The following is a 14,792-nucleotide window of genomic DNA, read 5'->3' as shown; positions in this document are numbered from 1 at the left end:
GCTCAAAAGGTGCTCAACGTATTCAACTTCTACCGGTAGAAACTTTCCACCTATCGGTAGGTTAAGCTCAAAAGCTGCTCAACGTATTCAACTTCTACCGGTAGGACTTGTTTACCTACCGGTAGGTCAAGTGCAAGATTGTTCCGTTCAAATATTGGCCTTTATGTTTCAAGTTTCTACTGGTTGGAGCTTTAACCTACCAGTAGGTCAAGTTCTACCGGTAGGACTCGTTCACCTACCAGTAGGAGATTGAGCTGCTGCAGTGGATTCCAGCTGCTTTCCTATACCTTCCAAATTACATTTTGAAGCCTCTCATCAACTCTAACGGGTTTGTTTGCACATTCTTTCAAGTGTTTTAGAGAGTATTACTTGTCTCATACTTAGAGTGGTATCTGATGGACTTAAATGAGCTTGTCGAGTTAAGTGTTAGGAAAACTTGAACCAACTGAATGACGTGAACGGACTACGGATACAATGTGATACATTATCGCCTAAAATGAATCGAAGATCACGGTGAGCAGTTGATGCGTGGGGTACGGGTTTAACTTGAAGTGAAAGGTTAGTAGATTGCCTAAAGGAGAATTAATGATGGTTTAAGAACAGGCAAAGAATACAATAATATAAAGGGAAGCTATTCGATGTAACGTGAAACACGTATTGTAAAGGTTGATATCTTTTGAACTTGAAGCTGGGAACCAAATATGAGAATCGGATGTACGGGGTCTCAAGAACCTGGAATGAGAATCAGATGTACGGGGTCTCAAGAACCCGGAATGAAAATCGGATGTACGGGTTACGGGGTCTCAAGAACCCGGAATGAAAATCGGATGTACGGGGTCTCAAGAACCCAAAAAGAGAATTGGATGTACGGGGTCATGATCACCCGGAATGTAAGTTGGGTATACGGGGTCCTAATGCCCGGAATGTCTTTAGATCGACCTCATGATGTAACGATGTGAAAGGTTTCTTGTGTGACCATCTAGGACCCATAGGGAACATATGAGATGCTAAGCGGTTGGAATGTAACCATATGTGGTGGATGTGTGAAGATCGAAAGATGAGTAAAAATGAATTCAAAGGACAACGATAGGTTGAGTGACAAGAGTGAAGTGTTCGTTTAAGTTCTTAATTTCTAATATATATCATGCTTGTGTCTTATCCATGCTCCTTCGTTATCCGAAAGTCTATGTTTCATCGACATCTTCCATCTCATTTGTATATAGAGTTTGCGAAGACTTTTCTCCTGGGCTTGTGTAGCTCAGACCTTATATTATTTTCAGATGCTAACCCGGACCAGTAGCTTGCATGACTGGAATGCTGGAGTGTGGACATAACCCTTTTTGAAAGCTAACCGAGGGAGTTACTATTTATCTTTGTAAATTTATTTTGAAAGATGTATTTGTAACTTAAGTTGTAATTCTTTTGATTAAAGAATATTTGTAAACTCTTAACTCTCTTGATACTTGATACTTAAGTTAATTTGGGCTGTTGAGCCAATGATGTAATATTTTGGGAACTATTGGACTTGAAAATGCAATTACGGAAATGAGAATACTGGACTCTTTTGGGTATCGTATGAAATAATTGCGAGGTCTTATTTATGAAAATCCTTTATAATTATGTTAAAAATTGAGGACGTGACAAGCCCTGAATAAAGTTCCGATAATATCCCGCCAAGCCAAGAAAACTTTGAATTTCTGAGACACTTTTGGGACTCTCCCAATTAACCACCGCTTCTATCTTCTTAGAATCTACACAAACTCCATCAGCAGAAATCATGTGCCCCAAGAATTCCACACTATCTAACCAGAACGTACACTTGCTAAGCTTCCCAAATAAATGATTGTCACGTAAGACCTGTAGCACGATACGTAGATGATCTTCATGTTCCTCCATGGTGTGAGAATAAACCAGAATATCATCGATAAACACGATAACGAAAGTATCCAAGAATGGTCGAAATATCTGATTCATCAAATCCATGAAAATCGTCGGAGCATTGGTCAAACCAAATGGCATAACCAAAAACTCATAATGACCATACCTGGAACAAAAAGTTGTCCTCGATACATCACTGTCCCTTACCTTAATTTGATGATAGCCCGATCTCAAATCAATTTTGGAGAATACCATAGCCCCGTGCAATTGATCAAACAAGTCATCTATCCTCGGCAATGGATATTGGTTTCGAACTGTCACCTTGTTCAAACTGTCGATAATCGATACACATACACATAGAACTATCTTGTTCTTGACAAATAAGACCGGTGCTCCCCATGGCGATATACTAGGCTGAATGAAACCCCGATCTAGCAATTCTTTCAACTGCACTTTCAACTCAAGCAACTCTACCGGCGCCATACGATACGGAGTAATAGATATCGGATTAGTACCCGGCAACAACTCAATAGTAAACTCAAATTCACGGTCCGGCACGATACCCAGCAACTCATCCGAAAATACATCTAACAACTCATTCACAATTGGTATCTCCATTAGTGCAGGTGCTTTCTTTTCGGTGTCAACCACATAAGCAATATACCCCTTATAGGCCTTACTCAACAAAGATTTGGCCTTAAGTGCCGAAATAATACAAGTAGCACTCACTACTGAATCGTCACAGAATTTCACCTTATCGCTATTCGGCAATTGAAATATAACTTCCTTACTAAAGCAATCCATGACAGCATGATACTCCGATAAAAAATTCATACCCAAGATCAAATCAAAGTCGGTCATATCTAATGGCAACAAATTTACCAACATCTTTCCCCAAACAACTAACTCACAATTCGCATAACTCACATTAACAATAACTATATCACCCACCGGTGTAGAAATAGCTAAAGAAATATTTAACAGTTTAGCAAGCTGGTCTAAATGTTTAATGAAAGCATTCGACACAAAAAGAATGCGTAGACCCAGGGTCTAGCAACACACGCGCATAAGTACCGAAAATAACCAAAGTACCTACCACCACCCTAGGCGAAGCCTGCGCCCCTTGACATGTGATCACAAACACTCTACCTGGTGCCGTACAACCACTTGCTCCTCCACCTCTACCTCCTTGAACACTACCCACAGAAGATGCCGCCAGCATTGGCGCCCGTGGACATTGCACCGCCATGTGCCCAATCTCACCACAAGTATAGCACTTGATGCTCTTAATCGCACTTGGACAATCTCTCCTCAAATGATCCGTAGACCCGCAAAACATTGACAAGATATTGTCGTAGCACCACTCACTGTCTGTCAGTTAGTCTCTTGTCCCGACTTCCCTTTCCACCACTCCCGTGGAACCCCCTTGTGATTTCCCAAAATCTTGAATTTTGGCAACTTGAGATTTCTGACCCCCACCCTTGCTATTACCACCTCCAGACTTACCAAATGCCACTCCTTCTGTCTTGCTTTTCTTGTATGACTCTCGGCTTTCATTATAGTCCTGAATATCCTTCCCAACCCTCCTAGCCATCTCCACCAACTGAGCATATTCCTCTTGTTCGTAGGTAGTCAACCTTGTAGCTACCTTCGATGAAAGCCCAAGTCGGAATCGCTGACATCTTTTTTCTTCTGTATTCACCAAGTCTGGAGCATATTTTGACAATTTTGAGTTATGCTTGCTTGAAATTCCCCTGTTTGAGTGGTACCGGTACCACTTAAAACTTGGTATTGGTACCACCAAGAACTTGGTACTGGTACCACCTGTGTTTTACAGAAAAACTCAGGTCGTTTCCCTTTTGATTTTCAACATATTTCACAACTCAAACCACCTCAAAAACACTTCAAAACTTTACCAAAACATACTCAAATACTTAGATACAATAGAGCTACCTCAAAAATAACAAACTCATGGATTAAATCAAGTTCTAAACATCTAATATTTGAGATTCAAGGTAAGGTTCTTAATTCCTCCAAGAACTCACCCAAAACTCAAACCTAGAGCCCTACTCAACATGCAACAACTAACCATGAAAGAATTCCAACCCAAAACATGGAAATTAACAATTAAAACATGAATTCATGTATAAAAAAACATGGATTACCAACTTGAGCTTCAAGAACAAGACAATTGAACAAACTCCTAGCTTTTGCCTTCTCCTCCTCTTCTTCTCTCTCTATCTCTCTCTCTCTACGTTAATAAGGGATGAGAATGGGGAAGCAAATATCTCCCAGGATATTTGTTGAAGCCTATAGGAAAATTATTATATGCAATTGAAACCATGTGCTAACTTATGCTCCACCCATAAATCACACACCAGGTCCTCAAACTTCCGATATAAACAAGTCAACCACGAAAACATTTAATTCAATTAAAAGATGAATTAAATACTCAAATATCCGGAATGGGTATTATAGCAATCATCTTTTTTGCATCCTCTGTTGCCGCCAAATCGCCGCCCTCAGTCCCAAGTGCATCCAGCCAAACACCGCAAATCTAAGCCACCACCTCCATCTCCATTTCTACAAATTACACCACCTGGATTGAAACCTGCAAACCAAAACAAAAAAGGAAGCCCTAACCACCCTCTCGACCACCAGCCGCCACCTACAGCCAGCGCATCACCCCTACAGCCATTGCCGAACCCAACAATAGCTGTAGGGACAAAGCCCGGAAACCCAATGCCTTCCGCCCGGAAACCCAATGCCTTCCGCCCGGAAACCCAATGCCTTCCGCCGCGACCCCACTTCGCCATTAGGCAAAACCCAAAACCATCCAACAACGAGAACCTGAGGGAGCCCGCCCAAACAAAAAACAAATTGTCAAGCCGTTAGGCCACGAGAACCGACGCACCCAGCAGAGCAACGACGACTATCCAAAGCAACGGGAAAAGGAGCGGAGAGAGGCAGAAAAGGGAGAGGAGAAGGGGAAGAGGTAAGGAAAAAGAGACAGGAAGCCTAGGGGAGGAGGAACCCCCCCCCCCCCCCACAAGCGAGATCGCCACTTTAAAAATGCCCAATCGTTTCCTATTCTAGAGAGGGAGGGAGCGTCTGTTTGTTTCTTGATAGGATTTCAAACGAGACTATCATGCATCATTTCCAAAGTACTAAAAAGTCGTAGAGGTCAATTGAAAGCAAAGCTGCGTATATTAATTAATATACATCTACGTACTTTTTGTTTACTTGTTAATCTAATTATCTTTCAATTAGCAAATAGGAAAAAGAAGAAAAATGATAATGCCAAAACTATTTTTGTTTGTGCCAAAATTCTAGTCCATAAAAGCTTTGTACGTTACACATGGTACAAAAAACTTATACACTACAGTTTTGGCACAAACAAAAACAATTTTTGCATTAACACCCAAAAAGAATCACGCGTAGTTCTAAATTTTGACCCCACAAGTCAAAAATTCTAGCTCCGCCCTTGTTTAAGTGGCTTTCCGATGTAACTTGATTTTTTGATTGAAATTAGGTGTTTAAGGACCTCTTTAAATTAAAGAGTTTGGACCATGATGATAAAACCTCACTAGATCTCACGAAGATACATATCCCGTAGGGCCATGCACTGCCGTAGTGCCTTACACAGTGCACAGAGCAGTAGAATAGAGAGAGAGAGAGAGAGAGAGAGAGCTATTTGTTTGCAACTACTCATCGGAGATTCGGATTGAAAAAAAAACCTACTCACCGTTGATCCGGTCAAACTGCCCAAGCAGGATAAGAGATGCAAACATTTGAAATAGCATGAATAACAAAGATATGGTAGGTGATGCACAATTCTCAAGCTATAAGTCATCATTCAACTTGATATTGGTTATCAGCCTCTTCAGTTTCATACAGAAAGAAGATCCTCATCTTAATGTCATATTACCAAAAAGAAAAACAAAAAGAAAATTTGTGTACATTCTCAATATCAGCAGGAAATCTGCAGGCAGAGGCAATCTTCCCAATTTGTTACAAAATGTGCTCGAAACCCGCCCTCCTATATAATGGCCTTGGCCTCTATATGCAACGGTAGACGGGTTATACTTTACTAGCCTTCATCTCTGTAGACTGCGGTGTTTCAGCCAAGATCTTCGAATGTTTGTCATTTGCGAAGATAGCCCTGCAGAATAACATAAGAAAGACGAATAACTACTGTGGCTTGAAGGCTACATCAAGGAATAAGTAAGTCGTCAATGAGCAAATTTTGTGAAAATTACAATGTCATCAAAGAAGAATCATGCATGGGGCCTGAAAGTGAAGTAAACAGTCAACTTGTTGAGTGTTTTCCCTTTTAATGTACATTTCTTATGTCCCAGAGAGAGAAAGAGATGAATAAAGTGAAAGTGTAAAGTGCAGTTCTGGGTCCCCAGTCATCAGGTGAAAAAATTGGCTACGCTAATTAAAATCAGGAGGATCAGTCGTGAATCACAGGATTCGGAGATTTTCTCAAGCAAACAGCAGCACAGAAGACAGGCTGAATCGGGAAATTGGAGGATCATGGAGAGGAATGTCGAAGCACAATATGATCCATCTGCCCAGCCAATTGTATTGGAAACTGTGCAGAAACTAATTCGAAAACAAAGATCAAGGAACCAACCACATTCTTCAAGCCTCATGAAAATACAGCACTAACAAATGCCTCAGCATCAAAGGGTTGGAGGTCTTCTACGCCTTCCCCAACACCCACAAACTTTACAGGAATGCCAAGCTCATCAACCACACTAACCTGCAAACAGAAGTTACAGCAGCAGAACCACCAAAATCACCAGATACACATTACGAAGAACCATCATGGTAAGGCGGACGTCTGAATGGAAATTATACAAGTATGCCTAGAAAATAAAGCAAGCGTACCACACAGCCACCTCTAGCAGAACCATCAAGCTTTGTCAAAATCAAACCAGTTATTCCGACTACCTGCCAATGAAGGTTCTGTCAAACAGATGCATAACTGAGATTGCACAATGAAGTAGTAGTTTCTTTTTCGTGAACTGACATTCTTATCGGCCTCATAGAATGATAGAAAGTAGTACTCGGTATAACCAGGCTATTCACTTATATACAAACGATATCAAATGCAAGGACACAATCCTTTTTGTTACTCAAAACAGTCAACTCACACAACACTCAGACCACACCCCCACCCCAAAATAAAATACCAAGACTAAAGCGGCAAAAACTATTGGAAAAATATACTTTATCTTTTACTCTAAGTATAATATTCTTAAAACTTTCACAAATCCTTGATCCAAACACAGCCTACATGGAAGTAAATCCATCAAAGATACCACACAGTGAAACCACTTCACTCTTACCGCCCTTCAGCATTTAGCTTATTCTCTCTCTTCGTTTCTACCCCTGATGCATGGCAGGACTGCAGAAGGGTGGAACACCATTTGTGTGCTTAGCCACAGATGATTAGTGTAACCAGTATTCAATTCAGTTTAAATTTCCTTTCTTGTTAAAATGAAGTAACATAAATTTCATTTAAGAATAGGGTGGTCCTGTAGGGTTATAGATCTCGCTTCGAGTAAAAAAAATAACTTATTTGGATGGAAGAAGAAAGTGCCATCAAGCATGTTTCATGCTAAAACAGAGATTATTTACTCTCTCTACTTAGCGAACTCCATATATATCTCCCTTCCATTCTACTATTTGTTTGACAGCTTAAACAAGGCCAACAGACTCTCTGTGAATGTAGAAGAAGATAATTGCAATGTCAGCTAAGAAAGAAGAATTTTGATATTCAAGAAAATAGACAATCCATAGCTGATTCTTCGATAATACATTGAGTGCACATAACTCCACAGGCAGTAGCAAGACAAGTCTGTTAAGCACGTCATAATTTCCCTTGATCAGATTTCTTAGAAACCCGTGTTGGTTTTAAATAGGACATAGAACACATGATACAACACGATATTTAAGGACGTAAACACTGTTCATAATACTGTTTATCAACGGCACAGGAGAATTACCTCGTTGAACTCCCTTGCCTGTGGAAGCATATTCAAGCCAGTTGTTCCATCCAGAACTAAAAGGATTTCCTGTGAAGGTTGTGCAAAAATTGTGAAGAAAACTGAGTTATCTGAGTGACAAAGTAAGGTGTGCGAATTTGGCAGTGTCAAAAAGGAAACTCCACCTCTTGTCAAAACAGAAAGAACAAAAAGAATGAAACTCCGCCACAATGATCCAGATATATAAGATGCACAAAAGGAAGACATAGAACTCATTGCCGATAAAGGTCCAAGCGCAAGCAAATTTAGATATGGGTTCCAAGTGACAAGAATCTAATTGGAAATCTTTTAGAAGGGGAGAAGAAAACTACTTATCAACGAAAATGTCAACATGTGACTCATGTCCAAAGGTTACTGCAGAAGCAGCAGATCTAATTATTACCTATGTACTGCAATTTCTACTGAAGGAGAATTTAGCTATTCCTAACAACTACCACGCAGCCACAACAGCTATAATATCCAGCTATAAGCCCGAAACCTTACCGAGATAGATAATGCTAATTTCGAATGACGACAAGAAGAAAATGCTGATGATCATGATAAACCTTGTAGCTTTTTCAAATATAGCACAAGTAGACACTTCATTTATCCCCAATAGTGTCAACATTTGACAGCGACATAGTTAAAATTTCAACAATTTCTTCCCTACCAATTTGCGAACTCATTCTACATTATGTCAACTCACTTCCCCAACAACATAAAATGGCAACTGGGAAAGATAATGTCTTACGAGTTCAGATCTGCCTACCAGTAGATAGAACAACAGTATATCAAAGAACAAAGTGATTATTTTCAAAAGGGACATGATGTTTTATACAAAAGGATGGCCTCTTGGAAATTAAAACCTACTGGCATCAATAATTCTAAACTCTTGTGCTAGATCAAAATCACATCCCTAATACTAAACCTATGAGAGGAAGGTGCCAAAACTCTAGCTTACATTTGGGGCACCAGCAACAACTTTGCTGACAGCGTTCTTGCATGCAATCAATTCTTCCATCAGACCGTAATTAGTGTGTAGACCTGAAAAAAACATAATCTTACTAAATTACCTCTAACCTAAAGTAAGATTAATCCCAGCTGCACATGAAAGTTCATTGTACTTACGCCCAGATGTGTCGCACAAAACAACATCAAAGCCGCATTGTTTCCCTCTTTTAACAGCCTGTGATATAACTATTCAGAAAGAACTTCAAGATCATATGTTAGCATTATATCATCGCAGTCATATATTTGGGGACAGTCTTTAGAGACAGGGGAGGCCAAACTAAAATCCATCAGGTTTGCTGGTTTTTTTGCCTACCTGATGATGCTTTTGCCTTCTCTTTTTCAGCTACAACAATCTCACACCCTGTCCTCTCAGCCCAAATTTCCAGTTGATCACTAGCAGCTGCTCTAAATGTATCACCAGCTGCCATCAATATCTGACAGTAAGAGTTTCAAACTGTAAAAACAGCAAAGATGAGGAATCTGATTGTACTAAAAAATTTCCTCTTGAAAGCATAGCATAGCTGCATAACGTTCAAGATAAGAGCAACTCACCTTAGCCCCTTCCTTCTTCAACCTGTGAGCCAGCTTTCCTGCACTCAAGAATCCAACATTTATTGTTATTTCTTGCATCTTCAATACTTGAAATAGTAAACTATGATTCAAATTTCCTCCTGTCAAATAGAAGTGTTGCCAAAGAATTCACATGAATTAGTGGTGCGGCCAAAAAAAGGAATCTATCCAACTCAAAATGTCCATGGTGGGGAAATTAGGAAATTAAAGACCATATGGGCATTCATTACTGCAGACCCTTTCATGTTGCCAACAAAGCTAATGCAACTGAAAAGTGTCACCGTAGACCACCTTAGGTAGGCTTTATCCTTTCTTCATGCAGGTTTATCAACGTTTACCTCGTGGTCCTGGTCAAACTACTAGTTAGATATACGTAGACATATACACCAATAAACTAGCTTTTCCTAGAGGAACCCAGTAGGCTAACAATCTCCTAAGCCAGGAGAAGAGGTCATATGCGTTAGTAACTAAAATCTCGCAATTTTGGCTTTGTATCTTTTGGATCCAATTGAATTCAAAGCATATTACATATGAATACTAGGTCAAGAACCATAAGGAATCATGACCATACGAGACCATAAACCGATTGACTGTGGTTTGCTATCAGTAATAATTTATTGAAATGAATGATTTTGTAAGCAACTAAGTCCGACCACCAAGAAACCAGATTCCAGTTGTGTGTGATCCAATCAAGTTTGAAGAGATTTACGCCCACCTTGATGTATTTCATCTGGTTTGCAACTAAATATTTTACATCAATTTTGAAAGAGGCAAAGAGTCCAATCTTTGTTGCTCTATTCAGCTCCAAGCAAATAAAAATCAAAAATCAAACAAAGATGGTAACCACTGTCACGGTAGAATGGACATAACTAGAGTGTTGTTGACTTGTTGTATATCAAACTATTTCTTTGATTTTTCATAAATTCCCCAGCACAACAATGTGTTTTCTAAGTAAACTGCAAGGATCCATCAAAAGATCAGTTCTCTCTTACCAAGAGATGTCGTTTTTCCACCTCCATTGACACCTACAATCATTATGACGGCAGGTTTCCTGGTAGTACAATGAAAACGAAACAATGACTAGGGAATTAGCTCCACTCCAATCAGCAGTAAAACCACACAAAATAAAAGTTCAAACCTTAGGGTGCGTTTGGTAACCTTTTCAGTTTTTTGTTTTTTGTTTTTAAGAAACTAGAAGTAGAAACAGATTTATGTTTTCATAAAAACAAAATCAAGAAACATGTTTGGTAATATTTGTGTTTCTCAAAAAAAAAAAAAAAAAAAAAAAACCTGGGGAAAACATCTTTTTGTAGTTTCCATAATTTTCAAAAGGTTTATGAAAAACAAAAAAGTAGAAACTTGTTACCAAACAAGTTTTATTCATTAGTTTTCAAAAAAGTAAAAACAAAAACCAAAAACTGAAAACAAAAAGGTTACCAAACGGCCCCTTAAAGTACCCCAAACCTGAATCCAAGTTGAAGTTCCGTTTTAGTCCCTTTTGTAGTTAACAATTCCAAAACACTCCTCTTCAATGCATCCTACAACCATCAAAACACATCCCACCATCTCTTAAAACAAATTAGCTAATGCTAGCTGGGAACCTAGAAATACTGATAACAGCAATTGGATATGCACCAATGTTTACAACCTGGGACAATAAATCATCTATCTAGCTTAATATGACTTTTTAAGGGAATCAACGCAACACCAAAACGAAAAGGGAGTGGAAGTACTATCTTTTCTTTCCATAATTAACCAAATCTAAGTACAGTATATGAATTCAAAGTAAGCAATATACCTTTATCTCGCTTCCCGATTTGAGCTTACCAGCATATATGTCCTCCCGCAAGCACTCCACGATCTTTATAGTTATCTTTGGCCCAAAATCAGCCACCAGCAAAGCCTAAAATCAAAGAGAATCCCCTAGTTTTCAAACCCTAACTGTAACATTTGCTGCAGTTTCTTCCAAATTCAAATACTACCCTAGCAAGTGACAAGAACTTCAACTCCCTAGCTTTCACTGTGAACATTATAACTATGTACAAACACCCACCAGCAACGACATAAATCAAAGAAACAGTACACCCTTCAAAACCTAATTTTAACATTTGCCACATATCTCTACAAATTCAAACAACACCCTAACCATTAACACCAACTTAGCTTTCAAATTGCACTTTTTCAACATTATGCCATTAATCAAGTATTCTGCTAGGTTCAAACCAATGTTCTGGATACTGTACAGACTATAGTACTATAGTACATGTTTTCCAACTAGTACCGTTTCATTACCAATGAGATGGAGACGGAGTACCCTTTTGGATTTATCTCTTTTTAGTGTTATTGCCCCACATTAAAAGAAATTAACTCAAAATATAAATTTATCCGTGAAAAATAAACTAAAAGATACCATCCGGTATTGGCTGGTACCTACTGCGGTATTTGAGCTGCCATGGAATTAGAGTTCTAGGATACCAGCAGTGGTGGAGCCTGGATTTTGACCCGACGGGGCCCAGTTTAATAGACATTTGTACATTGAAATGATTCTAGCCTAATACAGTTAAAGTATACCAATCATTTTGTTTTTTTCTTTAGGCTATTATTTCTGAAAGAAATTGAAAAATGAGAATGTAAAATAATCAATCAAAATTATTAAGATTATAAGTAGCTAGACACAAATACTTATCAATAATATATAGAATCAGGTATATACAAAATTAAAACTTTAAAACTCGGGTGGGGGAATGTTAGGGATTCAAACATCCAAACCCACAAGCAAACGCACACAATCGAAGAACAAACCAAAAACAAAAAACAATATAAAGCAAGAAAAGAACAAGACTCAGAAATTACGTGGTTCCGACTTAAGCTGATTGCTTAATCGTACGTCCACGAGGTGCTGGGGTGTTTCACTATGATGAAAATATGTCAGAGTTACAAAAGGAGGCAGCCCTAACTTTGCTTTTATATGCGCAAGCAAGCTAATACACAGAAAACCCTAAAAACGCCAAAACCAACGTCTTTTTTTTTTCCGTGCCTAACCGCCCGGGTGGGACCCAAAACCGTCCGGGCCATTTTTATTGCGACTCCAAAATTGTCTTCACATCTCAACAAGGAAAACCCCATAGTTCTGCCACTGGGTTTTATAAAAACGGTACCAATTGGCCGGTACAACATGGAGTACAAACCCCTGGTTCAAACACAAATCAGAGATTACCCTTTGGATCAATGGGGGTGGTTTTTGAGACGAGTGGGGGCACGGGACCCCACTGGATTTTGGTTTTTTTTTTTTTTCACTTGTAAATGATACTCTTAGGTAGAAAACTATAAATTGATATCTTAGGTAGAAACCTGGAACGAGAAAATTTTTGAGTGCTTCAAATACATCGTCACATGCTTTCCCAAAATCCTTCTCCACTATGTATTCATGTAAGGCTAAAGACTTAATGTATGAATTTCACCTAAATATGTATGGAGAAGAGTGTTGAGGCACCATGTGATGGGACTCCAAAACCGTTAAATAATTAATTACTCCCGGCAAACCTCCATTCACTAAACTTTAGCCTCTAACTACCACATGTTTACGGAATTACAATTACTATCTCATCACAGAAGTCAAGCCAGGCTCCTTTTCATGTTATCCCTTATTTCTCTCTTTCTCTTCTTAAATCTATCAACAGCTCCTCTCTAGATGTTTATGTAGAAGACGACTTGTTTAGAATTAACATTCGAATTTCTATTCAAAGATAATGTGATAGTTGAACAAAATTTCTAACAGTGATCTTGAAGAAATAGTTAAAAGAAACTCAAATAAGGTGTATGGTCAGATTCTTAGAAAGGAGATAAACATTTTTTTTTTCTTCCAAAACTAAATTGCATGTGCTGGATTGTTTCCCCACTGATACCAAATTCTGGCCACGCCACTGCTTTGGATTGCTTCATATCAAATGAATTTTCAACTTAAAGTTTGACCCAAAATATAAGATGAGAGTAGAGGCCATGCAGAGAGAAAGAGAGAGAGAGAGAGAGAGAGAGAGAGAGAGAGAGAGAGAGAGAACCTCTTCCAATTCGTCGAGGACGCGGTCGGTTTCGGAGAGGTTCCAGTAGAGGAGGAGTTCGTCAACGACGGCGAGATTGTCTCGGGTCTTGGAAAACCCGGAGAAGAGCTTATCCACGTCCGATTTTGCTTTCTCTTTGATCAAACGACCGAGTTTGGAGAAGAACCCGGTCTGACCCGCGGAGCATCTGAACTGGGACTGGCCGGCTCGGGTCCGAGGGAGGTCGAGAGGGACCGTGGTGATTGCGGCGGATTTGGAATTGGGAGGAGGAGAGAGAAAGAGGGAGGAGAGAGGGTGGTGGTGGGTTGGACCTAAGACCATTTTTTTGAGGTGTTATAAAAGAGCGCTCTCTCTCTCTCTCTCTCTCTCTCGCTCGCTCGCTCTCTCTCTGTATTACTCTAGCAATTGGGAGCGAAGAACTGAATCAGCAGCAGCGACTTCCAGATAACACGCGTCCAAAGCGACGTCGTATGTGTTCTCGGACTATCATTGTACACGGATCCAATAATATCTTTCTTGTGAGTGTTTTCGGAAGGAAATAAGTTTTGAGAAAAAACTCATTGCAATTAAGTTGTTACGTGTTTTTTTGTAATAAATAAGTTGTTGAAAAATATCAAGTTATTTTCGGTAGTAAATAAGTTGTAAATGGATATGTGAGTAAAAAAGTTATTAAGAAGTTGTTATTAACAAGTTATTAGTTTGTGTAAACAAGATATAACACCAAAACTTGTTAATTATTGTGAACGAGATAGTAAAAATGCCTACATTTTTTTTTTCTCAAATTCTTGGTGGAAACACCCATTAATCACTATAATTGTAACTCCCCGAATTTCGGAGACATTAATGAGACATTTAAAAAAACAATTTTCAAAAGAAATTCATAGATTTACTACATCATCTTTCCGAAAGCTTATGTTATCATGTTACAACCATATCGAATTTAATTTAAGTTTTAAAATTTGCCAAAATATTACAATTCCCAAATAAACTTTAAAGCTCTCAAAATAAAGTCGATTCAAATTAGTCAGAGCGACTAAGTGCCTGGCAACCAAGGTTCTTCACCTTCGTCCACAGCAGGGTTGAACTCGATCGGATCGTATGGCTCTTCTGTTTTGTCTTCATTACCTGGCATTTGAAGACAAGGACAATATAGTACCGTGAGCGATTGACGCTCAATATCTAAAACCTACCCAAAACCCATAACTTACACATAACAAGATTAAGAGTGTGGCGCTTGATT

At 39.0% G+C, this 14,792-nt stretch overlaps 1 protein-coding gene across 3 annotated transcripts; it reads right to left on the bottom strand.

The window, feature by feature from the left end:
- Positions 1-5,655: 5,655 nt before the first annotated feature.
- LOC131326200 (cell division protein FtsY homolog, chloroplastic) lies at positions 5,656-13,970 on the bottom strand. 3 transcript variants are annotated; one of them, XM_058358866.1, is made up of 12 exons: positions 13,553-13,970; positions 11,293-11,397; positions 10,959-11,032; positions 10,487-10,545; positions 9,477-9,514; positions 9,238-9,358; positions 9,042-9,110; positions 8,875-8,957; positions 7,896-7,964; positions 6,775-6,837; positions 6,518-6,646; positions 5,656-6,040 (listed from the first exon to the last, which is right to left on the bottom strand). In XM_058358866.1, the coding sequence occupies exons 1-11, from the start codon at positions 13,871-13,873 to the stop codon at positions 6,533-6,535; spliced, it is 1,116 nt and encodes a 371-aa protein (XP_058214849.1). In that variant the 5' UTR covers positions 13,874-13,970; the 3' UTR covers positions 5,656-6,040; positions 6,518-6,532. The 3 variants fall into 3 exon arrangements, with proteins under 3 accessions (XP_058214849.1, XP_058214858.1, XP_058214869.1); XM_058358875.1 differs by having other exon boundaries at positions 5,656-6,009; positions 13,553-13,922; XM_058358886.1 differs by lacking the exons at positions 5,656-6,040; positions 6,518-6,646; positions 6,775-6,837 and adding an exon at positions 7,210-7,294 and having other exon boundaries at positions 13,553-13,923.
- Between the last annotated feature and the right edge of the window lie 822 nt (positions 13,971-14,792).

Source organism: Rhododendron vialii, chromosome 1a, assembly GCF_030253575.1.
Source record: "Rhododendron vialii isolate Sample 1 chromosome 1a, ASM3025357v1".
Taxonomy (NCBI): Eukaryota; Viridiplantae; Streptophyta; class Magnoliopsida; order Ericales; family Ericaceae; genus Rhododendron; species Rhododendron vialii.
This window is presented reverse-complemented; position numbering and strand designations above follow the sequence as displayed.

What these genes read in the sequence shown, in the direction of transcription:
- LOC131326200 (XM_058358866.1), bottom strand. Translation starts at nt 13,873, where the DNA reads ATGGTCTTAGGTCCAACCCACCACCACCCTCTCTCCTCCCTCTTTCTC. An exon ending in GAACTTCAACTTGGATTCAG is followed by an intron (nt 10,546 to 10,958) that starts GTTTGGGGTACT and finishes TTGTACTACCAG; the next exon opens with GAAACCTGCCGTCATAATGA. An exon ending in TGGAAAAACGACATCTCTTG is followed by an intron (nt 9,515 to 10,486) that starts GTAAGAGAGAAC and finishes TCTTGAGTGCAG; the next exon opens with GAAAGCTGGCTCACAGGTTG.